A 25,652-nucleotide genomic window follows, 5' to 3' on the forward strand; every position below is an offset into this window, starting at 1 on the left:
CAGCCTGCCCTCCCTCGTCCCTCTGGCCGTGTGACCTCTAACTGAAGGACTCTCCCCTGGAGAGTCCTATTGCTCTTCCCTGCCTTCTGCTTCACCTTAGCACTTTACTACCTGTGTGTGCGTGCTAAGTTGCTTCAGTCATGTGTGACTCTTTGCAACCCCATGGACAGTAGCCCTCCAGGCTCCTCTGTCCATGGGATTCTGCAGGCAAGAATATTGGAGTGGGTTGCCATACCCTCCAGGGGATCTTCCTGACCCAGGAATCGAACTTGTGTCTCTTACATCTCCTGCATTGGCAGGTGGGTTCTTTTCCACTAGTGCCACCTGGGAAGCCCACTTTAATGCTTAACATATTACATATTTGATGTCTTTATACTGTTCTTTTCTCCAAAACCTCCAATAAGTTCTAAGCTCAATGAAATCAGGAATTTTTTTCTTTATATTCACTGCTGTGTCCCAAGTCAATAGGACAGTATCTGTCAGATAATAAATATTTTTTGAACAAATAAGTAAGTAAGTGATAAGAATAAATACAGGAGTTATAAGGAAGACCCTATTCTTGACTTCATGGAGCTGACAGTCTCCATAGTAGTGAATTGAGTTGATGAAATTCAAATACGGGAAAAAAAAAAGTGGAAGAGAGAAAAAGAAATCCAAAAAAAGACAGGCACCCAAACCCTGGGTGGCACAGGTGTGAAGGAAAGCCAAGTCTCTGTTAAAGAATTAGAAGGAAATGTGAATGATGTGATGTCTCTGAAATAGAGGGAAGAAGGTTCAAGAAGGAGGACCTTGTGGTTGTTAGCCGAGACAGTGTCATCTCCTTTAAGAGTCAACACACATCGGGATCCATGTGAAAATATTGCTAATTCTAAAATCAGTTTCAGAAGGTTGCCAGCCTGGGGGTGTACCCTGAGGCCCGGCTGTGTGCTCTGGAGTGTATCCACACGGTGGAAACGCTCAGAAAGAGTAATATCGCTTCCATAAATGACAGCTCAAGAAAGAAAAGAAGAACATGGTCACAGTCTGTCATGAGAAGTTTAGCTGATAAGTTTGCAGGAGAGGAGCATCGTGGCCCAACCCGGCTTGGCTTGATTCGAAAGCCCTGGACCTGGGTCCCCTACATCCAGCGCCCAGTCTGTGGGTGGCAGTGTGCGTGGTCCTGACAGACTTGAGGTGTATAAGCAGCTGTCCTCATGTCTTTGGTTCACCTTTTACTGTTTGTTTGTTTGTTTTTAACATACTAAGTGTTCTTCTGGTTTTGTTCTGTTTTGCATTGACAGGTTCCATTTTTTGGGCCTCTGTTTGATGGAGCAATCGTGAGTGGGAAGCTACTGCCAAGCCTTATCTGTGCCACCTGCATCAACGCCAGCCGGGCCGTCAAGTGCCTCATCCCCCTCTACCAGAGCTTGTATCTTTTTTAAGTTAAGTGTGTAACGTGTTAACCTGCCCAGCATCCAACTTCAGGCAAAGAGGTAAGTCTTAACAGCTGGGCACAAGAAGGGAGAAAGGATGTTTTTCAGTCTGGGTTGAAGTAAAACATCATACTTTTATATAATATAATTTTGTGCCACATCTAACTTAGGAAGAGTTGATTTTCATCATCAAGCCCCATACGTCTGTGCTGAGAACAGCACCCGTGATGAGATGCTCATTCTCCTGGGGTGTTTCTCCCCAGGTTCATTCTCCTCCCCCCTCCTCCTCGTCTCTGTTTGCTGCAGTCTGTTGCATGTAAGTTGGGGTGCTGAAAAGATGCAGTGGCGTCAGTCCAAGCACCTGCCAGAAGCAACCACGAAGGAAATGATGCTGATAAATCAGAGAACGTGACAGGTGCCACTGGAGAAGCACAAATGGTGTCCCAGGAGGTCAAGGGAAGGGGACATTGTGTTTGGTTGGGAGGATAGGAAGGGCACCCTCAACAGAGTTGTGCTTGAACTCACCAGTGACAGTGGCTAGAAATCCTTTAGTCATTTTCCCAAATCCTGAATACCTCCTTCTCTCATTTCTGATCTTCTTTCTAAAGGCAGAAGAAATTTCATTAGTGTGATCCTTTTTTTTTTCTCCAACATTCGTTGGCCTGCTGTAATCTTCAAATTTAAATCTTAAATCTTTTGGAGCCAAGAACCATGAAAAGCAGCCATTTGATCAGGTTGGTGTTGGAGGTACTGCATATTTAAAGCTTCATTTTACCCTGATGATAAGAAAATTAAGGCGACTTCATAAAATTGCTTCGAAACACATCTGACCTAACACAACTCAGGATCTCTCTGTTTCTAATTAGTATTGATAATGATTATAAGCATATTGTGTTTGACCTCTGTCTCTCTGCTTCTCCCAACCTTGCCATCAGAGACACGCTGCTGGAGGGTGGGGGCGAGGGGTGGGTGAGAAATACCACATGTGAATAGATACAGTTCATGAAAAATACCTTTCATTAAAATCCTGGTCACTTCATTGACTGATATTCTGTCTTTAGATTAAGAAAAAAATACATATGCCATGTGGCAACTCAGAATTATCATAGAAATTAGTAGTAGAAAAGAGCTATTAGATCCCATCTGGTCCCTCCCCGGGGGGCTGGGGGGCATTGTCCCCCTTGGCTTGCCCCCTCCCGATTTGTCCGGCCCGGGGTGGTGTTTCAGAGCAGGCGTTCTGTAACAGGGACCTCCACTGCACTCTGGACTTAATCTCATGGCTGGTGCCGATTCAGCCTTCTGCGGTGGAGTTTTTATTTCACAGGCTGTTAGAGAAAGGTTCTTGGCAGAAATGAGAAGGATCTTTTTAGCAACTGGCTGGTCGGGTTTGCATGATGAGCTGGACACTCATCAGTCAAGGATGTTGGGCCAAGGCAAGAAAAAGTCATTTGCAAACAGGAAGATTCCGTTTGCTAGAGGTCCATTGTGATTTTTGTCACGTCACCTTCTCCACTTACGGAGCTGCTCATTACAAAAGCCACACTTTGTTGTGTTGTTGGACACTGCTTTCTCCAGTCGGAATTAATGCGGCTTCAGAATAATCAGGTTTAAGGGGAAACACTATTTTTAAAAGTTCAAAGGATAGGATTCAGCATCATTTTAAAAATTCTTCAAGCAGCCACACTGAACTGAAGTGGATGTGGGCTTAGGGCCACTGATGCTCACATGAGTGAGGAAGTGCTCTTTCCCCAAATTGCTCATAAAATAGGTAGGTGGACATCTCAGAGGATGGCTTAGTATGGAAGTTAGCAAAGAGAAAGTAATAAACTTATTATGTTGATCATTATAAAATGTTAAACATTTTTCTTTTGCCTTACACCTTGAGAAGATTTAATTAGTGCAATTCAAATAAATTATTTAAAACACTATCAGTAATCTTTATAGAGATATAATCAACAGGGAAAGCTTTGCAATCACTTAACTACTCTATTCTCTAATTTCTGCCTGCAAAAAAGCTAGTATTCAGGTCAAAAACCAAAGGTATAAGAAGAAGAAAAGTTAAGAAAAGTGGGGGTGTTTGTATTTTTGTTCTTTAAAAAATGACTAATTTTTAGATTTTTTAAATATTTATAGATATCTGCCTAGGCTATTAATAGTGAACTGCTCCTTTAACACTATGTTAAAGCATCCTGGCGCTCTCATTCACATGCTTTAACAAAAATCTAACCTAGTTGCTGTCGCCGCTAGTCTGGAATCCACTGCTTCACTGACATAAGCCTTAGGTTTGAAGTTTAAAAAACACCAAATAACCAAACACATCCTAATCATGGGTGTCTCCTTGCATGGGTGTCTCCAGTCAGTCCCTGTGGGCTCGGAATCTGCCCAGCCCAGAGCTGGGGTTTGGGGTCCAGGGGGGAGCAGGCAGGTGTAGCCCTTGCCCCGTGCTGCCTGGAGGAGACAGGCAAACTAACCAAGTTCGAAGGCAGCCAGGGAGTGGGGCTGAGATGCCAAGGAGAGAGCCGTAGGCTGAGCTGGAGGGTTGTGAGGGGCACTGTCCCCAGGTGGCAGGACCGGGTCCTGGGACAGTGGACACCGGAGCAAACGGAGGGACTCACAGTGTTCTTGAGTGGTCATCTAGGGCTCTTTAGGACTGTATGCATGGTCAAGTCCAGCGGGGTCCTGGTGACAGATACAGGAGTGAGCTTCCAGCAGAGATGGTCTTCTGAGTAGGACCAAGGAGCTGAGGGGATCCTAACTCTCTCACTTCATGGCCACCTTGGAGATTCAGATCCTAGTACAGCATCGGGGTCGCCCGATGCCAGGGCAAGAGGTAGGGGGGAGTTTGTAGGGTCCACCATCCCAGCCCCTCAAACCCTTCCAAGGGCTGAGAAGGTCCTTAATGCCTTGGATATCTCTGAAACCTGGGCTTACTATGTAACCCAGGTCCCAGTGCAGAATGAAAATGTGGGCCCCTTACTTAAAAAGCAGAGTCAGTGCCTTCAAAGAGGCTAAAATATAAAGCATTTTCCATTCTCTGGCAGTTTTTCTCTAACTTGTCATGGTGTTTTTTAATTTGCTATTTAACATCATTTTAGGTAAAGGAATATTAAAAATTTAGATGATTAGCATTACTTTTTCATTCTTTATATTGTGTAATATCAGTTTAGTATGCAAAACATAAAAGCATCTAACTCAGGTATGGAACCACTGGAATTACCCAGTTCATATTTCATAACTTGTACGTAGATGCCAGGACTGGAAACACTGCGCAAAAGAAACTTATCTGGTTTTATTTCACTCTCCCTATGTACTAAACTTAACTTCAGTTTACAGACGAGTCGGGACTGACTAGAAAAGGAACCATGGGCACCATTTTCCCCTTTCCCTCTGTGTCATCATTTTTAGAGGAAATTGTTGCCTAACACAAGGAAGTAACACAACTCAGGACACATAGGGTTCCTTGGTGGTTTGTGTTTGTTAGGACACCATAGGCTTGTTTCTCTCAGAGTGAGTTCTGGTTCAGATGGGGAGCCTGTTTTCCCCAGGGAGTCAGCCCCCACCCCAGCTAGTGACCAGTGCTCAACTCAAATATGTCCACTGGGATTCAGTTCTGGGTGATATTTAATCAGAAGTAGAAATATGGGCAGTTCTGTATCAATTTTGTTCAGTAATATCCGAGAAAAAGGGATTCCCTGGTAGCTTAGCTAGTAAAGAATCCACCTGCAATGCAGGAGACCCCGATTCGATTCTTGGATCAGGAAGATTCCCTGGAGAAGGGATAGGCTACCCACTCCAGTACTCTTGGGCTTCCCTGATGGCTCAGACAGTAAAGAATCCATCTGCAATGCAGAAAACCTGGGTTTGTTCCCTGGGTTGGGAAGATTCCCTGAAGGAGGGCATGTCAACCCACTCCAGTGTTCTTGCCTGGAAAAAGAGAGGAGCCTGGAGGGCTGCGGTCCCTCAGGTCATAAAGAGTCTGACACAACTGAGTGACTAAGCACAGCACAGCATTCAAAAAGACATAACAGTTGTTACTAAACTGAGGACTGGGAGCATTGTTGGAATGAATGTGCCTTTTGGAGATCTTTTCTGAGCAATAAACCCAGCTTAGACTCAACATTAGAGGAGTTCCTGTCTGGGGTACCCTGTTATACGCTAAGCAATCAAACAGTCGCAACTGTGTTGAAGGCTCATAGGAGACTGAAAAATAGCACTGTCTTACAGGATTCCCCCAAAGAATGTGAATTCGTCAGGGATGTGTTTGGCAAAGCACCTTCAGTGATGTCTCATCCTGGCCCCCCCGCCTCCCGGGTTTCTGGTCACTTCCTCCGTGGGCCTTTGTCCTGCAGCCACTGTCCTGCTGAGAGATGTGGGCCAGCTCACCAGTCTTCTGCTTTTCCCATCCCTTGTGGGCCATCAGGGGGCCCAGATCTGTGCCTGGAGGGCTGTGTACAGGACCTGCCACGTGTCTTATTTACAGGTTCTGGGCCAGCTCGAGGTTCCCAAACCAGACTGCAGTTAACTCAGGTTTCTGGAAGCATCAGGCCAGGGCGTCTCTGCTCCTGCTCAGAGAACTCATGTTAGGAGAGGCTGCACACAGCAGGCAGTGAGCCTGCTAGGAGGGGGTCTCCCTGAACCACACAGACTGTGGCCTCTTAAAGTACACATCCCCCTCTGGGAGCATGGTCTCAGTGGCATCCCCCGCTCTCCCCCATGGCTCTGTCAGTGTTGATGGGGACACCTATAATGTTGGCCCTCCTTCACCAGTGAAGTTTAGCATCATTTTCCATCAGCAGGGAGACTTGATGATTTCAGAGCATCTCTTTTTAGACTGCTAACTTCTTCCTATCATTGCTCAGTCGTGTTCTCAATTTATGCACTTTCAGAAATGGGCCCCCTTCCTAAAGCTGTAACCATTCTGTTTCCTTCCCTCACCCTCGGGACCTCTGTTCTCTCCCTCAGAAGACCTTTACCTCCCTCCATTTGTCTTCACACACTTGAGAGTAGCGTAGGAAGAGGAGGCAGACGGTGCCAGGTGGTGCGGGGTCAGTGACACATTTGTCAACATGGTCTGGGTTCTGCCATGCGCCAGGCACTGTCCTAGCTGCTGAGAACAGGAATACGAACAAATATTCCAAGTGAGGGCACAGCATCTGCTTTGGACTGCGCTCCGAGAGAATGCATCGCTTTTGAGGCCCACAGATGCTTCCGTCCAGCAGAGTGCAGGACAGACGGACACACACACGCGCATTCACTTGCACGCACATGCATGCACACACACGTCTGGAAGGACAGAGGTGATAAAGGCATTGCAGGGGTAACAGGAGGGGCTCTGAAAAGACCTGAGGGTCTGGTCTGCGGCAGGGGAAGACGGGGCGCCTCCCGCAGGCAGGTGGCCTGCTAGATGTGAGGGGTGTGGAGGGTGACGGGAAGAGGATCAAGGCCAGACTGCTTGGAGCATCCCTTTGAAGAGTAGATTTGGGAGGAATGGGGGACTGAGAGAGATGGGTGGAGGAAATGGAGAGAGCAGTTTCCCAGGAGAGCAAGGAGGAGGGGAATGAAGGGTCACCTCGGCGGGCGGGCAAGCAGAATCCATATTCCTGAGGGGTTCAGCCTCAGCACCAAGGCCCCAGCCTTCACCTGGAGAACTGGGAGAAACAGGAACCTAGAGCTGAACCGCTTCAGGGAAGAGAAACACATGCCAGATAATACCAGCAGCGCTAGGAGAGGAGACGCTCCTGGCTGGGGTCAGAGTGCCCAGGATGGAGAATGCTTGGGGTGAGGGGTCACAGTCCATCGGTGCGGGGTGGGGGCGAGGAGGTGAGGCATGCACAGTGTTTTTCTAGTCCACCTGCTGAGCTGCCTGAAGGCAAAGTAGAGCTGCAATAGGGACTTCAGCTGCTTGACATCCACTCCAGAGTACATTCTACTAAGGGCAGCAAGCATCTGATAAATTTATTTATGTTTGACCTCACTGGGTCTTCGTGGCTACACAGGCTTTGTCTGGCTGTGGTGCGCTGGCTTCTCATGGCAGTGGCTTCTCTTGTTGCAGAGCATGAGCTCTAGGATGTGTGGGCTTAAAAGTAGTTGGGACACATGGGCTTAGCTGCTCAATGGCAGTTGGAATCTTCTCAGACTAGGGATCAAACCCGAGTCCCCTGCATTGGCAGGTGGATTCTTAACCACTGGACTACCAGGGAAGTCCGCATTTGACAAATTGCTGGCCAGCACACCCTCTTTCAGAAGACAGAGGAAGCAGACACTGGGAGCTATATCTTGATGCATTCATTTGCTCAGCATCAGTGAAAGGCTGACTTGGATGTTATAGAAAGTAACGGTTTGTCCCAGAGTTTGTGTAAGAATAACAGAATAAACCACAAGCAAATCTGTGCTCTGATACCCCGGAAGCACATTTCAAAAGGTAGAGATCGGGTGAGGAAATGGCATGTTTCCAGAGATGGCTTGATGCTGTGGAGGGGAAAAGAAATGAGATTTGGTATTTTATTAGAAAATGAAAACTTTCTCTGAGAAAGAAAAAGGGGAGGTGCGGTAGAGGGAGCCCCCATTGTAGCCACATGGCGTGGGGTCTGCAGGGCCTCTGTTCTGAGGGTCGCTCTCCACGGTGCTCATGGGTGGTCTTCACCGTGAACCCCATCCCACCTTCCACCAGCTTTTTCATCTAGGAGCTGGCAAAAGTGTCTTAGTGTATGAATGAAGACTCAAAGCACTGAGAACACAATAAGAAAAAAGAAAGAATTGGCCCCTGCCAGTAAGATCCATCCTCCAAGGCCACATACATCGGGTTGTGGAACAAATTTACAACAGTGATCTCAGAACCAGGAGAATTGTTTTTTCAGAAGTCATGTAAATTGAGGATGCACCCCGAACTGAAAATAGGAAACTATTTTCATTTTCAGATAGGATTAAAGGATGAATTGGGGCATAATGCAGAGTCCCTTGTGCGTGTAAGCCTCCAGAAAAGGATGAGTCCACATAGAATGAAGTAGCCCAAACACATGCATGATATTTGATAAGATTACTCATTTCAGAAGTTAGAGAACGCTTGTAAATATACATCTTAATTTTGGTTAAACACAAGATAAAGAATCATAGCCATCTAGCCAATGGGAGAGGGTTCAGGCCTACAGAAGCTGGGTGACTTTACTGTGGCTAAATATAAATGCAGTCATTTGTGGCCACTGACCAACCAGAGCCTTAGTGTCTGGTCCCATGTGGGCCGAGGCTTTGCTCAAGTCCGCTTCCATCCAGCAATTTTCACAAAGGTCTAGAACACCTGTTTATCAAAGTAAATACCATTTTTAAGGGAAACTGAGAGGGCGGACTAACTTGATCCAAGGCAACATCAGAAATGAGGATCATCTCAACAGATGAGTCTACCAAACTGAAACCATCCAGATAAGACCAAAAGGGGAACCCAAAAAGCCACACCCATGGGCTTAGCCGGGTTCCTAGAGGCCAAGGGTGACTCCGCGTGGCCAAAGGTGGTGTCTGCAACCCGAGTATCGTGACTGAGCACAGATTTAAGATCCAGGACATGAGGGTGAGACCGCATCAGGAGGAACAGGCATGGTCCCTGCGCCCTTACACTCTTGGGTCACATGGCAAATAGGGGTGTCACTCTGGGATCACATCATAAGAGCCCAACCAACCCAGAGCAGGTCCAGAGAAGCCGGTCCATACAGCTCAGGGAGCAAAACCAAGGAGGAATGGTCTCAGGAGCCTGGGGCGTCAAAGAGGAGCAAGGGCTGCAGAACAGGGAGCAGTGAACAGAGGCATCCAGGAAGCGGGTTTTAGATCAATGTTGGAGCAAACATGCAAAACCCAAGAGCCTGAAAACCAGCCACCTGCAACTGAATCCAGCCCCTCAGATGGACTTCGTTTGAACTGTAGTGGCCTCCAGCGTCATGTAAAAATTAAGTTTGTCAGGCAGGTTGAGAAGTTGGGAGATTGTGCATTTTACAAAATCTAGATTTCTGATTTTTGTTGAAGAATCAAAACCTCTGACCCCACAGGGCCTTCTCTGTTATTGGCAGCAATCAGCCTCTTAACCAGCTGCCTGCCTATCCCCCTGTTCACTGCAGACCCCTGGGCCACATCTCCCTGACACTGAGACCCAGAGCCCCATTTGTACCCCTCCTAGGGGAGATGAGATGGTCAGAAGGCCACACAGGTAAAACAGAGCCTGGTCCTAAGTGAGAGCCCAGTAAGTGTCACCATGGTCTTTATCACACTGCGAGCCTGTTTGTTCAGTCACTCAGTCGTGTCTGACTCTGTCACCCCATGGACTGCAGCACGCCAGGCCTCCTTGTCCTTCACCATCTCCCAGGGTTTGCTTAAACTCATGTCCATTGAGTTGATGATGCCATCCAACCACCTCACCCTCTGTTGTCCCCTTCTCCTCCTGCCTTCAGTCTTTCCCAGCATCAGGGTCTTTTCCAATGAGTCAGTTCTTCACATCAAGTGGCCAAAGTATTGGAGCTTTAGCTTCAGCATCAGTCTTTCCAGTGAATATCCAGGGTTGATTTCCTTTAGGATTAACTGGTTTGATCTCTTAGCAGTCCAAGGGACTTAAGAGTCTTCTTCAGCACCACAGTTCAAAAGCATCAATTCTTGGGAACTCAACCTTCCTTATGGTTCAATTCTCACATCAGTACGTGACTGCTGGGAAAACTAGCTTTGACAAGACAGATCTTTGTTGGCAAAGTGATATCTCTGCGTTTTAATACACAGTCTAGGTTTGACATAGCTTTTCTACCAAGGAGCAAGTGTCTTTGAATTTCATGACTGCAGTCACCATCCTCAGTGTGAGCCTGGCCCCATAAATACCAGTGTTTCAGATCTCTGTTGTGAATTGTGGAAGCTCCTGTCCATGGAATCAGGTCTCAGAAGTACTTTTCACCATCGGAGATGCTCGGATGAAGGCTGGAGACCACTCCTCCCTTCTGTGTAGAAGGTCCACCTCCTCTCACCCCCTGTGAAAGCTTGGTACCCAAGAAGGGGGCAGAGACTACCTCCATCCCTGCATACCAACCAGGAACCAAGCCTGTGGGAGGCACATGGTGGTGGCAAGGGGAACCTTCAAGGAGGGAGAAGAAGACACCACTTTGCTGGTTTTGCTGAAGATTCATGACCCATCACGGTTAGACAGAAGCACATCCCTCCACAAAAGGCTAGTGTGACTCTAACAATGTGCACAGAAGCCAGGCTGGCACCTTGCTTCGTGAAATAGCACTAGCAGCACCCCTTCTCCTCACTTCCCACTTGGATCCATGGCTGGGCCACCCTGTCTCATCCCAACCTTCACAGGGGGTGTTCCTCCTCACTGGGGGTGTGTGGACCCCCACAGGATTCCTCCCAGGTCACGCCCATTCCCCCCACCAGTGGTTGGCTGTCTGCTGTGACCCAGGGGCCTCCCATTCCACAGCTGTCCATGCTACCTGCCAGATCTGCCATCTCTAGCCTCTTCTGTCTCCTAATTGACTAGACACTGTCCATTCCTCCTAGGACTTTATAAACATGCATATGTGTGAAGGGAGAGCCAGAGAGAAGAGATTCATTCAGTTTTTTTAAGAAAACGTTTTGGAAAACAAGACAAAAATGACTCATATTTTATAAAACAGCATTTCTTTTTCAAAATTGAAAATCTTCATTTTCCAAGAAATAGAGCTCTACGAATAGAGTATATATCTCTGTACAGAAAGACACACTTTAAGTCCTTTCCCCATTTTTGAGTGTTTACCTTGCAGCTGAATCCCCCAACATAGTGTTTTGTGCATATTGCTTTTCTGTTGCTTTGTAAATAATAACGCCTGCATCACCACCGCAAAAAGTTATTGAAGGACATTTAGGTGGAAATCTCAACAATTGGAATGGTGACTTTATATCTGATTTTTTTTAATTTTTTAATTTATTTATGTTTTTATGTATTTACTTATTTTTGGCTTTGCTGGGTCTCTGTTGCTGCACATGGGCTTTCTCTAGCTGCTGCAAGTAGGGGCTATTCTTCCTCGCATCACCTGGGCTTCTCATGGTGGTGGCTTCTCTTATTGAGGAGCACAGGCTCTAGGGCATACAGGCTTCGGAAGCTGCAGCTCAAGGGCTCTAAAACATGGGCATAGTAGCATGTCCAATGGGTTTAGTTGCTCCGAGACTTGTGGGATCTTTTCCGATCAGGCATCGTTGAACCCATGTCCCCTGCACTGGCAGACGGATTCTTATCCACTGGTTTTAATTAATAGAAGTGTATCGAGAGCCATGAAAAGTAAGTGATGGCTGTTTAGTCATCCTGTATTCTTAGAGCTGTTAATAGTTAGAGAGATGGATTCGAATGGTGTTCAGGTTACAGAAGAGCAGCCAGTAAGGAGGTAGGGAGGTGAAGCAGTGAAAGCCAGGATCCACAGGAGTGGTGTGGTCCTTCAGTCTGAGACCTCAAGTGACACTGGCCTCAGAGTCTGTTTCTGAGTCCTAGGGATACGGTCGTATAGGGTTGTCATTTTCATTCATAACTGTATGTAAATTTCCTACTGCCAGTAACTCGCCATAGGGAAGTCCTGGCTGCCCAGCTCCTGCCACCGGCCAGTCTGCACGGGCAAGGCTGTCAGCTGAAGTCACTTGTTGGGGAGTTCACAAACTCTGGTTACAGCTGCGCGTGTTGGTAGCCTTAAGGGAAGTGTAATCAGCCGGAGAGATTAATTTGCATCTCAATTAGAAGAGAGTTGAGAGGAAGCTCTGGAGTCTGGTGCTGGAAGGTTGTGGAAGAAATCTCCCCAGGCACAAAAGCCTTCGCCGCCTCCTCCAGCCCAGTGGAGGACACTGTCTGAGGTTGTGTTTCCATAGGGACCAGCAGCCTGCTGGGCCCCGAAAGAATCTCGGTTTGCACTGTAATCGTTTGGTCATGATGACACAAATTCCATTGTTGTTCCCCAATACAGATTGCTGTTAGAAAGATGCTGAAAAAAGTGGAGATGGTCATCCTGTCAAGAGCAGGCAAGAGGGTATTGGCTGACCCTTCCCACCTTTCTCCATAGCGCTGCTAGGATTTCTAGGCATTTAACATCTATGAATGTCGGAATATTCAAAGAGTGAAAGGTCATTCCATAAATGACGCATTTCTTTCTAGTTCAGGTGGTTACTTTGGGAATGGCACAGCTTCACAGGGAGCCATTATTCCTGATTCTACCACACTCTTCAGCAGTAGGCAAACAAGAGTATGAATTTTAAGATGCAGGCAAGGAAGAAATATGGACTCCTGGCCATGGAGCATGGAAAAATTTCTGGCCATTACACACCTTTTTATAATCCTAGCGAAACTATAAAGAGGCATCCCTAACCTTAAGTCTGAAGATCACAAAGTGGTATTGATTTAAAATTTAGTGGTCGTTTTTGCAGGCTTTATACCTTTCAGAGAGCTTCCCAGGTGGTGCTACTGGTAAAGAACACGCCTGCCAATGCAGGAGACATAAGAGATGTGGGTTCAATCCCTGGCTCAGGAAGATCCCCTGGAGGAGGACATGGCAACCCACTCCAGAATTCTTGCCTGGGAAATCCCATGGACAGAGGAGCCTGGCAGGCTATGGTCCATAGGATCTCAAAGAGTTGGACACGACTGAAGTGACGTAGCACGCACACACACACGCATACCTTTCAGAGGAGATCTTCATGGTCTTGGAATTCTGCAGTTGAGCTTGGTGAGAGGCCTGAGCCATCTAACACCCCAGGTCCCTCTGTTAGAACCAGGGGGCTCACCCATAGCGTTTTTGGAGGAGAACTTTTATTTCTAGTTTATTTTGTCCTCTCTCAAATAATTAATTCATTGGCTCTAGCTTCAAAGTGAGAAAACAAAAAAGAGTGAGGAAAAAAACTGAATCCTACATTATGAACTGTTGCACACCAACTGAACTCTCTTTTTAAAAAAAAAAATCAGGCTTTTAAATTTATCCTCTCATCTTGGAGAGGGGAAGACATGAGTTTCCTACGGCTGATCTCTCCCAGTACACACATTGCAGCGAGACATCAGAACCTCTTAATCCAACGTTAATCAAATTTCAGTTTACTAATTATCGGTCCCATTTTAAAAGGAACATGATACCATAAACAGCATCCCAGAGCATTTAGCAGTCTCTGCAATTAGAGTCAATATATTAGAAGGTGAGACTTTCTGTTATTCAGATCTCCAAAAAGGGTAATACATGCCTTATGATAATAAGAGATTGGGCAAGGCCGAAGAGGGACAAAGCAGACCAATCCACATGGTGATCCCCTTTGGGCCCGTCCACTTCAGTGTCTGCAGTGGACTCCCAGCGGGTTTTGTACCCGAGTAATCTGCAACACCCCACTCCAGTGTTCTTGCCTGGAGAATCCCAGGGATGGCGTAGCCTGGCGGGCTGCCGTGTATGGGGTCGCACAGAGTCGGACACGACTGAAGCGACTTAGCTGCAGCAGCAATCTGCAACACACACAAGTAAATTTTTTTTTTTTTTTTATCAAAGTGGAATGCTTCCTTGGTCATCTGCAGGTGAGAACAATCCACATGCCATCATGTTGGCCTTGAAAGGGTATCCTCTCTAGTTTACTCAGATGCATTTTACCAAACTCTAAAATGAGTACTTTGAAAGTTGTACTTCTAATATGTTTCTGGGTTCTGTGCTTTGAAGGGTCTTCCCTGCTGGCTCAGATGGTAAAGGATCAGCCTGCAGTGCAGGAGACGTGGATGAAAGCATTTGACTTTATACCCTGGGACTTGACAGAGACCCCTGGGGCTGGGGTGGGGGGTGCTGGAAGCTCTGAGGATCAGTGCCAGGGCCCCCATCTACCCTCCCAAGATGCGATCATGTGTCCTGCATGGGAGCCATGCAGGAGTCATGTGGACTTCATGTTGTATTGTGCACATGCCTTTAACTTGAGAAGTACAAGCTGCCTCAGTTTCCAACAGAGCAGCATGTTTCCAAAATGCACACTATTTTAACCTGATGACTCCTGGGACGTTGCTCATTATGACTTAGAAAGCCATGTCTGGTATCACAGGTGTCCAAATGATCTTCTCATTATTTTCATCAGAATCATAAAAAAATGAAACGATACAGTATACAGTGGTTTATGATATTAATAGTTCTCTTCAGTTTATTTCTTCTAATGCTTCTTCATTCCCGTCTCCAACCTTCCTAATTCAGTCCTGGGACATTAAAGAGCACTGAATATGTGTCCCTCCGCTGTGTCCACCCATTTAAACGCTCCACCACAAAGCTTTCGTCCTTAATCCATCAGTGATCCATGAAGGAACTGCCTCCTAAAAAAAAAAAAAATGGGCCCTGCTAGTCATCTTAAGCCAGCCCTTAAGATGCCAAGTCCCTTTGGTCCTGCCTTCATTTGCCTATGAAGTGGGATGTGGGTCTGTGGGCGCATCCCGGCGTGGAGGCAGATGTGAGCCTGGAAGCGCAGGCTCATACCTCCACAAAGGCGAGCAGGCACGCTGATGGGATTCTGAATTTATAAGTAGAGTTCCAGAACTCCCCCAGGGCCTACTTTTCAAAGGCAAATTAGTATGTTTGCAACTTGATCCCTGGGCAACTTTTGACAGTTGTTCTAAGAATAATAAAACAGATGGACAGAATAGATTTTGGGGTCTCCATCCAAACTGCCGTCCTTGGTGGAATTTAAAGAAGGCGCAGCCTCGCAGGGGGGCCTCTATGGCTCACCCCTGTGCTCTGCCCTCAATGCCCCGAGAACCAGAACTTTCTCCCCAAAGATGAAAATTGCCATCACACTGTGTCCTCCCAAGGAGAGGTTAGCTTGGTGGTGAAAAGGAAGTAGGATGTGTGTTTTCTTTACATTTGTAAAATGATATGAACTGAACTGAGATACTTTGAACACTCTCAAGAACTCAATTTTAATACAAGGAAGAGAAGGAAATTAGTTTTACGTTTAAGGAATATTTTCAGAGGATTTTTGACCTGTTTAAATCAAATCTTTTTAATGTCCTGGAAATACTGTCTACTCATTAATTTGGGAAAGCAGAATTGATATCCTCTCTGACAGGATGAAAAACTAAGATCATGGCATCTGGTCCCATCACTTCATGGCAGATAGATGGGGAAACAGTGTCAGACTTTATTTTTCTGGGCTCCAAAATCACTGCAAATGGTGATTGCAGCCATGAAATTAAAAGATGCTTACTCCTTGGAAAGTTATGACCAACCTAGATAGCATATTAAAAAGCAGAGATATTACTTTTCCAACAAAGGTCCATCTAGTCAAGGCTATGGTTTTTCCAGTGGTCATGTATGGATGTGAGAGTTGGACTGTGAAGAAAGCTGAGCACTGAAGAATTGATGCTTTTGAACTGTGGTGTTGGAGAAGACTCTTGAGAGTCCCTTGGACTGCAAGGAGATCCAACCAGTCCATTCTAAAGGAGATCAGTCCTGGGTGTTCTTTGGAAGGAATGATGCTAAAGCTGAAACTCCAGTACTTTGGCCACCTCATGCAGAGTTGACTCATTGGAAAAGACCCTGATGCTGGGAGGGATTGGGGGCAGAAGGAGAAAGGGACGACAGAGGATTAAATGGCTGGATGGCATCACCGACTCGATGGATGTGAGTTTGAGTGAACTCCCGGAGTTGGTGCTGGACAGGGAGGCCTGGCATGCTGCGATTCATGGGGTCGCAAAGAGTCAGACACGGCGGAGCGACTGAACTCAACAGGATGAATGTTCTCTGCACATAACCACCTATGTGCACATTAGAAGTCGTCTTCATCAGAAAACAGCACTTAGGGGCTTCCCTGGGGGTCTACTGGTTAAGACTTCACCTTCCAATGCAGGGAGTGTGGGTTCGATCCCTGGTCAAGGAGCTATCGCACATGGCTTGCAACCAAAAAAACAAAACAAAAAATAGAAGCAGCGTTGTAACAAATTCAATAAAGACGTTAAAAAAATGGTTCACAATTTTTAAATACTTAAAAAAGAAAACAGCATTTAAATGATCTCAGTGAGGAAAACCAATTATTTCTGTGTTTATGTGCTATAAATTCTCCCTCCCAATGCGTATGCATTTGTGCATAAACACCTCACATAAACTGGGCTTCCCAGGTGGCACTAGTGGTAGCAAACCTGCCTGCCAGTGCAGGAGACATAAGAGACGCAGGTTTGATCCTGGAGTCAGGAAGATCCCCTGGAGGAGGGTATGGCAACCCACTGAAATATTCTTGCCTGGAGAAGCCCATGAACAGAGGAGCCTGGCATGCCACAGTGTGCAGGGTCTCACAGAGTCAGAAATGACCGCAGTGCCTTAGCAGGCGCGCACACCTCACATACACTACCTTCTGTGGAATCTCAGGCTTCTTTAGTTGTTGTTCGATCGCTAAGTCGTGTCCGACTGTTTTTAACCCCATGGACTGCAGCCCGCCAGGTTCCTCTGTCCTCCACTGTCTCCCAGAGTTTGCTCAAATTCCTGTCTGTTGAGTTGGTGATGCTATTCAACCATCTCATCCTCTGTCATCTCCTTCTCCTGCCTTCAATCTTTTCCAGCATCAGCGTCTTTTTCCAGTGAGTCGGCTCTTTACATCAGGTGGCCGAAGTATTGGAGCTGCATCAACAGTCATATTCCAGTGAATATTCGGGGTTGATTTCCTGAGCTAAATGTTGGTTTAAACTCAGGTCAGAATGAGATGTGCTCTCCTTTTAATTTACTGGCTTTCTCTGAGATAAATGTCCATCCTGTTCAAACACTCCTTTTCCTAGATTCATGTGCCCCAATTATCACACTTTGGGCTGTAAAGAGTACACACGTAGGTGGCAGACAAGCTGTGCTTCAGGCTCCCCAAGTTCCCTGAGTGATTGTGAGGTACACGCACTGGGGTCCCTGGTTTCCTTAATGGGTTTATCATTCAACCAGTTATTTAACCAGAGTTCCACTGATGACAACTCAATAGGAAAGCAGATCTTTTTTTTTTTTTTTTTAGCATAAAAGCAGTTTAAAACCTGTCTCTAGCTCTCATGTTGGGCAATGTCACTGACAGTCACAGTGGACTCTTCTGGTCAAGGCTTGATTCTGTCTAAGAAGCTTCCACCGTCTTCCATCCTTAGCAGCAGTTTTCCTACCAGGGCTGCATGAATTGTCAGATGCGTCACTCTGATGTGGTCCTCAAACTAGCAGGTGATGCCCAAGGGCTGGCCTCACACAGACCTGGGGTTTCAGTTTCCATAAAAAGTTCCTTGGCTTTTATTTTTACGATTTATTTATTTGGCCGTGTCGGGTCTTAGTTGCAGTGCATAGACTTTGTAGTTGTGGCTTGCAGGCTCGGTAGTTGTGGCACATGGGCTTCATGGCCCCATGCATGTGGGATCTTAGTTCTCTGGCCAAGGATCGAACCTACATCCCCTTAATTGCAAGGTGGATTCTTAGCCACTGGACCACCAGGGATCCCTCCTTAGCTTTTTAAAAATATATATGTATATTATTTTATTTATTTATTTATGGCTGTGCTGGGTCTTCGTTGCTTTGCTCTAGTTGTGGCAATCGGGGGCTACTCTCTAGTTGCCGTGCATGGGCTTCTCATTGTGGTGTGCTCTTGTTGTGGAGCACGGGCTCCAGGGCCTGCGGACTTTAGCAGTTGTGGCACATGGACTTAATAGTTGCAGCTCCCAGGCTCTAGAGTCCTGGCTCAGTAGTTGTGGCACACGAGCTTAGTTGCTCTGCAGCATGAGATCTTCCTGGATTGGGGATCGAACTCATGTCTCCTGCATTGGCAGCGAGATTCCTTACCCCGGAGCCACCAGGAAGGCTCCTTCCTTGGTTTTCAACAAGCATCTTTACCTCTATCTGTTTCCTTACCTGTACGATGAGGGTAATAATTCCTCACAGACAGATCATTGTAAGGATGTATGGGAGGAAGAACATATAAAAGGAATCAATCCACAAAACATAACCCACATCCAGCTGCTTCTCACCACCCATCACCCCCGCTCTGGGCTGGATGCCCCATCACTCATCACTCCCTGAGCCTGTCTCCCTGGAAAACTCACCAGCAACCAGAGTTTCTCCTCTAAAGTAGAAATGAGAGCTTGTCCCAGTTCAGAAGCCTCCAGTTACCTCCCCACTCCCTGATGTGACAACTAAGACTGTACAGCTGACCATGGCCTCCCGACTCTGTTTCTGGCTCCTGCCCCATGTCCAGCCCAGTCTACACTCGCTGTAGCAGCCAGAGCCAGCCTGCTAAAATGTGGGTCAGACTTCAGGGCTTACCCAGCCCACCCTCTCCAGAGGGCTCCCCCTCACTGAGAATCAATGCCAGAGTCCTCCTGGGAGGCCTGAGTGCCCGGTGCTCTCAGCCTAAAGCTCTGTTCTCCAGATGTCCACTGGCTCAGCCTCTCAGCACGCCCCCACCAAGCTCCCACACCTGCACACACACCTCTGCCATCTCCTTGCTCACCTGCACTCTATTTACGGTGTAAATTTACCACCTAGTTCATTCACTTGACTCACATCATGCCCCCCGCCCCAGGGCAGGGGTTTCGTCTGTGGGGTTCACTGATGCCTCCAAGAGCAAGAGTTGAAATCGCCAACCTCAGGGATCTCGAGGGCACTAGTGGGGTGCTGGCCAGGGTGCCGCCCACGCTGGCACTCCCCAGGTGAATACCAGCCCTGGGTGTGGCTTCCACACCTGCCACAGAGTCAACACTTTGTTTGGTAAATAGTTGTTGAGCAAATGCATAAATTCAGCCCCTTGTCATCACAGAAAAGGTCATCAAATTGAGAGCATCTGTCTTCCTATTAAAAAAAAAAAAGAAAGATGAGTCATTTCATCTTTATGTCCACAAGCTTTTATAAGAACTTTCTTGGGAGAGCAAGATCAAGCCCTCACATGGTGCAAAAGCTTTGTGTGTCCTGACCTGCCTCATCCAGTAGACAAGAGGAACAATACTCTATAAGAATAAAATTCAAGATTTCAGCATAGAGCGTCAGGTGGCCCTCGAGACATCCCCATGAGGTGAATGAGAGAGCCAGGCTCAGCCCCACCCCGTCTCATCCTCAGGACTGGTTCTGATCTGGCCAGTAGCAGGTGACAAGGCAGAAAGGGTGTCCCACTCAGGCGAGCCTAATTTCCTTCTCAATGGCGTTTGTCTGTTTGGCCGCACCAAGTCTTCGTTGTGGCACGAGGGATCTTTTTGGTAGGGGCATGCAAGCTCTCAGTTGCAGCACGTGGGATCTAGTTCTCTGACCAGAGATCGAACCCGGGCCCCCTGCATTGGAGTGTGGCATCTTAGCCATTGGACCGCCAGGGAAGTCCCTGCTTCTCAATTTTAGATCAAAGTTATTTTAATTTTAACAGAATTTTAGAATCTTACTACAAGTCCTGGCCTTGTCCTCTCACTGCGGGAGGCCTGCGGGTGAGAGTCAAGCCCTCTGCAAAGGCTTGAGAAGGTGGTGGTGGAAGGGGACCTCGTGCGTCCTCAGGGCTGGCAGGGCTCAGCTGGGTGGTTCACATGCAGGTCTGGTGCCTGCCCTGGTGCAGTTGGACCAGCCACGGGCTGGCTAGGCATCCTCACTCCCTGACAACCTTCTCACTTGGAGAGCTGGGGTCCCCTCATAGCAGAATGACCTCCCAGCGACCAGACTGAACACATGGCTGCCTGGAGCTCACATAAACCCAGGCCAAAGGCTCGAGGTTTTTCACTGTCTAACCTTGGAAGTCCTAGAGCTGTTAGCCTAGGCAGGTCCCCAGGCTGGCACACACTCAACCTGCTGAGGACAGCGGCAGCCTGCTGTGAGTGAGGGAAGGTGGGTGACCAGCAGGCACCCCTGCCCGGCTTCCACAGACCATGTGGTCTGACCCCCTGAGCCAGGGCACGTCCTGATGCACCTGCCCACCCCCCACCCCCAGCTGGACAAAGACCACGTCTTCCTTGGCTTCCTCATCTTTTAGTCTCCAGCATCTGACCTGCTAAGAACTCAGGAGGTGTTAGTTCAGTTAAAATCCGAAATGCAAACACTTTAAGGAATTTCCAAGAGCAGAAAGCAGACTCTAGTACCATCTTTTTAATGACACAAGATGTTTTTATGCTGACAAGGAGGAAATGACTTATAATGGGTACCAAAGAGAAATAGATGATTATAAATGATTTCTTAATCCAAAGAATTTAATCATAAAAGCAGTAAAACTGAGTTCACTTGCTTCTGTGTCTACAGAAGCACATATTTAAAGGGTGCATGTTGTCCTCATCTTAATTTCTTTGGGTTTCTTATTTTCATTTTAGTCTGTTCTCTTTAATACTGTAATTTAATTTTATATTGCCTCTGAGAATCATGAATTGTGCACTACTTCATAATTTTACTTGGCTTTTTTAGATGATCTTATGTGTTTATGCCTGTGGATGTTTGTCTTCACAAAAATCTTTTGAAAGCCTTTTATATCATTGAGATGCCCTTAAGGAGGATGTCAGTTAGGGCCAGTTTTTAAATGCTCTGCTTTGAGTGGAGGGAAGGATCAAGTTGGAGTGGGAAATAGTTTTTGTGTTTTCTAATAAGAGCCGTCCTTTTGGCTGGCGAACCCCTCAAATGCTGGAGGGACTTTCTGGAGCAGCATTCTCCACACGCACATGGCTCTCTGGCAGTTCACTGTGTCGCGGTCTGTCTGCCTCAAAGGAATGCACGAATGCACCTTCTAGGCTTCCGTTGCCCTGTTTTTTTGTTTGTTTTTTTTTGTTTTTTTTTCATATAAAAGCCCAAGGTTTCACTTGGCACCCTTGGCTTCTCTGAGAGGTCCTGTAACCGCCCACACGAAAGGAGATGGTCCCCAGGCTCTGGCATTTGGCCTTGCTCCCCCGCTTCACCATCCCTGGATGCACACATCTCCCCCACTTCCCCCAGGCCCTGCTGTACATGGCACAGGAACCCTTCCAGGTGGCGTGAAGGAGCGCTGACCCTCGTCTGGAAGGTGAGCATCACCCCCCACACCAACCGCAACCAATCAATACTGGAGCTCTCTGCTCTGCCGCTCACCTTCCTTGAGCCCAGGGAGACCCTTCTGCAGGAGCGATCGATAGCTCTAATCAGAGGCGGCCTGCAGCAGGTCATGCGAGGAGGGTGCTCAGGTGACAGTCCTGGGACCACGTAGGCCACAGCTTGCGGCTCAGATTCACAGCCTCCTTCCTAAGGATCACACTCCACGTGGCATGGAAGCTCCTTATCATCTCCCCTGTGGATCTCTGTTTTCCTGAAACTTAACAGGATCGTGGGCTTCTGGGGACCTGTGCTTGTGAATCTCAGATGCATGTTATGCCTCTGGGCATCCTCTGTAAGCAGCAGGGAGTCAGAAAGTACCCCTTTCAACTCTCACTTCCATATCTCTTTATCTTGATTTTGTCTGGAGTTCTGGAAGCTACAGAAATTAAGGACTGGATATAAAGACAGCAGATACACAGGAGATAAATTCAGAGCGCGGTCAGCACCGACCACGATGCCAGCCCGACCTTCAAGGAGCAGCCTCCGCAGCTGGCAGAGCCCAGAGTCCATTGCCACCACCACTCAGGAGAACAGAGCCTTCCTCCACGATCACAGCTTTCCAAAGGAAAACATGCTTGAATTTGTTGATCAACACCTCGCTGTATTTTACACAAAGTTCCTTATCATTGTACTTATGTAAATTCGAGTTTTTAACTCTCTTGGGATATAATCTTTGCATCAGTCTTGACAGCCTCTGACTCTGCAGCAGGTGTTCTCACTGATGTCCACGCCACAGGCAAAGTACCTTTCAGAAAGTACAGACGTCACCTTGGGAGACCCCTGGCCTGTTTGGCTGGTTGAGCTTGCAGGAAGACTCAGGGGAGACCAGGTTTGGCCCGAGTACCAGGCAGTCCCTTCATTGCCTTTACACACCCACAACATGGACAGAGGAGCCTGGAGGGCTACAGTCTATGGAGGTGGTAAGAGTCAGACACGACTGAGCGACTTAGCACACACAGCACAACCACCCTAGGACACAGAGATGAAGTGCACTTCTGGAGCTGGTCTTTCTATCAAATTTTTCCTTCAGTTCAGTTCAGTTCAGTCACTCAGTCGTGTCCGACTCCTTGCGACCCCATGAACAGCAGCACGCCAGGCCTCCCTGTCCAGCACCAACTCCCAGAGTTCACTCAGACTCACGTCCATCGAGTCAGTGATGCCATCCAGCCATCTCATCCTCTGTCATCCCCTTCTCCTCCTGCCCCCAATCCCTCCCAGCATCAGAGTCTTTTCCAATGAGTCAACTCTTCCCATGAGGTGGCCAAAGTACTGGAGTTTCTGCTTTTGCATCATTCCTTCCAAAGAAATCCCAGGGCTGATCTCCTTCAGAATGGACTGGTTGGATCTCCTTGCCATCCAAGTGACTCTCAAGAGTCTTCTCCAACACCACAGTTCAAAAGCATCAATTCTTCGGCGCTCAGCCTTCTTCACAGTCCAACTCTCACATCCATACATGACCATAGGAAAAACCATAGCCTTGACTAGACAGATCTTTGTTGGCAAAGTAATATCTCTGCTTTTGAATATGCTATCTAGGTTGGTCATAACTTTCTTTCCAAGGAGTAAGTGTCTTTTAATTTCATGGCTGCAGTCACCATCTGCAGTGATTTTGGAGCCCAAAAAAATAAAGTCTGGCACTGTTTCTACTGTTTCCCCATCTATTTCCCATGAAGTAATGGGACCAGATGCCATGATCTTCATTTTCTGAATGTTGAGTTTTAAGCCAACTTTTTCACTCTCCTCTTTCACCTTCATCAAGAGGCTTTTGAGTTCCTCTTCACTTTCTGCCATAAGGGTGGTGTCATCTGCATATCTGAGGTTATTGATATTTCTCCCGGCAGTCTTGATTCCAGCTTGTGCTTCTTCCAGTCCAGCGTTTCTCATGATGTACTCTGCATATAAGTTAAATAAGCAGGGTGACAGTATACAGACTTGATGTACTCCTTTTCCTATTTGGAACCAGTCTGTTGTTCCATGTCCAGTTCTAACTGTTGCATCCTGACCTGTGTACAAATTTTTCAAGAGGCAGGTAGGTGGTCTGGTATTCCCATCTCTTTCAGAATTTTCTACAGTTTATTGTGATCCACACAGTCAAAGCCTTTGGCATAGTCAATAAAGCAGAAATAGATGTTTTTCTGGAACTCTCTGAGCTTAAAAAAAAAAGAATCTTGCTGAAAAAGTGATCAACAGATTCTAGTTATCTCATTCGCACTTCCAGTCCCCAAGTCTGAGAAGGACAAGTCTAAAAAGCAGTTGTTTTCACTAATTTACTCATTCAACAAAGTATCCACTGGCCATGTCTTATGTGCCAGGAACTATGTGCTTCCTGAAGGTTCCGAGTGGAAAGCAGGGTACCGATAACCATTCTGCCGGCTCTTCGACGAGTGTGGAAAACATCAAGGAAAAGAGGGGTCCACAGAGCTTCTTAGTGGCTGTGACGGAGTTCCAGCCCAGGGAAGGAAGGCGTCTCTAGGAGGGGCTCTGCCCTGGCTGTTGGTAGGTGACTGGGAGTCAGAGGATTTGACCAAAGGAAGGATTAAACTGAGCCTTCAGTAAACCTGGGACCTTCATGGAACTTCATGGTCTGGGGACTCAGATGCCACTGGGAACATACCAGACCAGTCATACCCATCACCGGTCATCACGCCTGGGTCCTCCAGTCTCCATCCCACTGGCCTCATCAAGGCCAACGCAACTTGCCCCGTCCGCCAGTCTCCTTCCCACCCCTTATAATGGAATGTGCAGCTGCGTTAGGCTTCAGGAAAAGCCAGGCCAGAGGGTGAAGCAACTTGCTGCCTTGGGTTCAGGGAGAGCTCCCGCCCACCCTGCTCCGTCCCAGACACTCTGAACATCACATGTACATGCAACCATCTGATGCTTACAGCATACTGTGTGGAAGGTACAGTTATCATCCTGCCTGTATATATTATGCAAACTTAGTCCAGTGTCCCCTATAACACAATCTACCGTGTATCTCATCTTCCCTGAAAACAGAGTAGAGGGCACCATGGCCCAGAGAGATTAAATAACTTGCCTGAGGCCACACAGTTGTCTGAGGGGTGAGCCAGGACCTAGCCCCACTCTCCCATCCCAAGGTCCCTTCTAAAGATGCAGACATTTCAGGGCAACTTTGTAAATAAAGGACGTCGGGCGTGTTGGGTTGGGTTTCTAAGTTGTGACTTAACAACCAATTTTGATCAACTGCAAACAGAGGATTCTGTTTGAAGGAGACTGAAGGCACGAGGGAGCAGCTCGGCTCTGGAGGCAGTTGTGGGGACCTGGGCCACCCCCCTGCCCCTCTCAAGGCCGGCATTGTGGCCGGCTCATTAGCATGTGCGCGCGGCCGGCCGTTGAGCTGGCTAGCTTACCAGCTGTTCCTGCTGCTCTGCACAATGTCGAATGTGTTCAACCCACTGGGTTCCTGTCCCCGCCGCCGGGAGGAGACCGTCCTTCCTCTGGGGATACCCACGTGGCTGCCTGTCAGCGGTGGCACCGAATAAAGTAATAGGCCTTCGCATGGCATATGGTGTCTGGATTCGTACAAGATGCAAAACTCCTCCGCCGTTAATGCATGATGACTCATAGCATTGCTAATTTTTCAGACAAAAGCTGACTTCCACACCCACGCTTTTAACCCCTGCAGCTGAAAAGTCTTCAGTTGCAGAGCTCCAGAAAAGTGGCCTCCGGACCACTATGTAAAATGTGTTACACTTACCGAAAGCATCCAAAGGCTTTGGGTTGAGGTTAATTTTAAATTTCTGAACCTTTTTTTTTTCCCCTTTCCTCCAGAAAAATGGAATTTTGAAGTTTAAACTCTGTTCCTCTCTCACAGTGGAAGAGTCTTAAAGGTTTGGGCAACTGATTTTTTTGTTTGTTTGCTTGTTTATTAGAAAACCATTCAGAGGCTCTATATTTGTTGAAGACTAGAAACTGTTTATAAACTAACTTTCTCATTTAAAAGATCCATAGAAACTACTGTTGATGCTGTATCAGCTCTACATAGAGCATTCCATGTTTAGAATATCTCTAAGTTACAAGAGAATGTTGGTTCTTTTGTCTCTAGCATACTAAATGCATAGCTTATTTAAATCATTGAATTCTACCAAAACAAACTTAGATTATAAATTTACATTGAAATGAACATTTTTTGAAACTATAAATACATGGGGATCTTCTAAAAAATGTCCCTACTAAATTATTTAGGACCAGTTGTGCTAATAGA

General features: G+C 47.1%; 1 protein-coding gene across 1 annotated transcript in view; it reads left to right on the forward strand.

Annotated features, from left to right (window-relative positions):
- The window catches only part of RALGAPA2 (Ral GTPase activating protein catalytic alpha subunit 2), a 269,547-nt gene that overhangs the window by 201,048 nt on the left and 42,847 nt on the right, over nucleotides 1–25,652 (forward strand). Inside the window, exon 38 of the mRNA XM_027559590.1 lies at nucleotides 1,281–1,408. Coding sequence (XP_027415391.1) covers nucleotides 1,281–1,408 — 128 coding nt within the window. The remainder of the gene's footprint in view (nucleotides 1–1,280; nucleotides 1,409–25,652) is intronic.

Source organism: Bos indicus x Bos taurus, chromosome 13 (assembly GCF_003369695.1).
Source record: "Bos indicus x Bos taurus breed Angus x Brahman F1 hybrid chromosome 13, Bos_hybrid_MaternalHap_v2.0, whole genome shotgun sequence".
Lineage (NCBI taxonomy): Eukaryota > Metazoa > Chordata > Mammalia > Artiodactyla > Bovidae > Bos > Bos indicus x Bos taurus.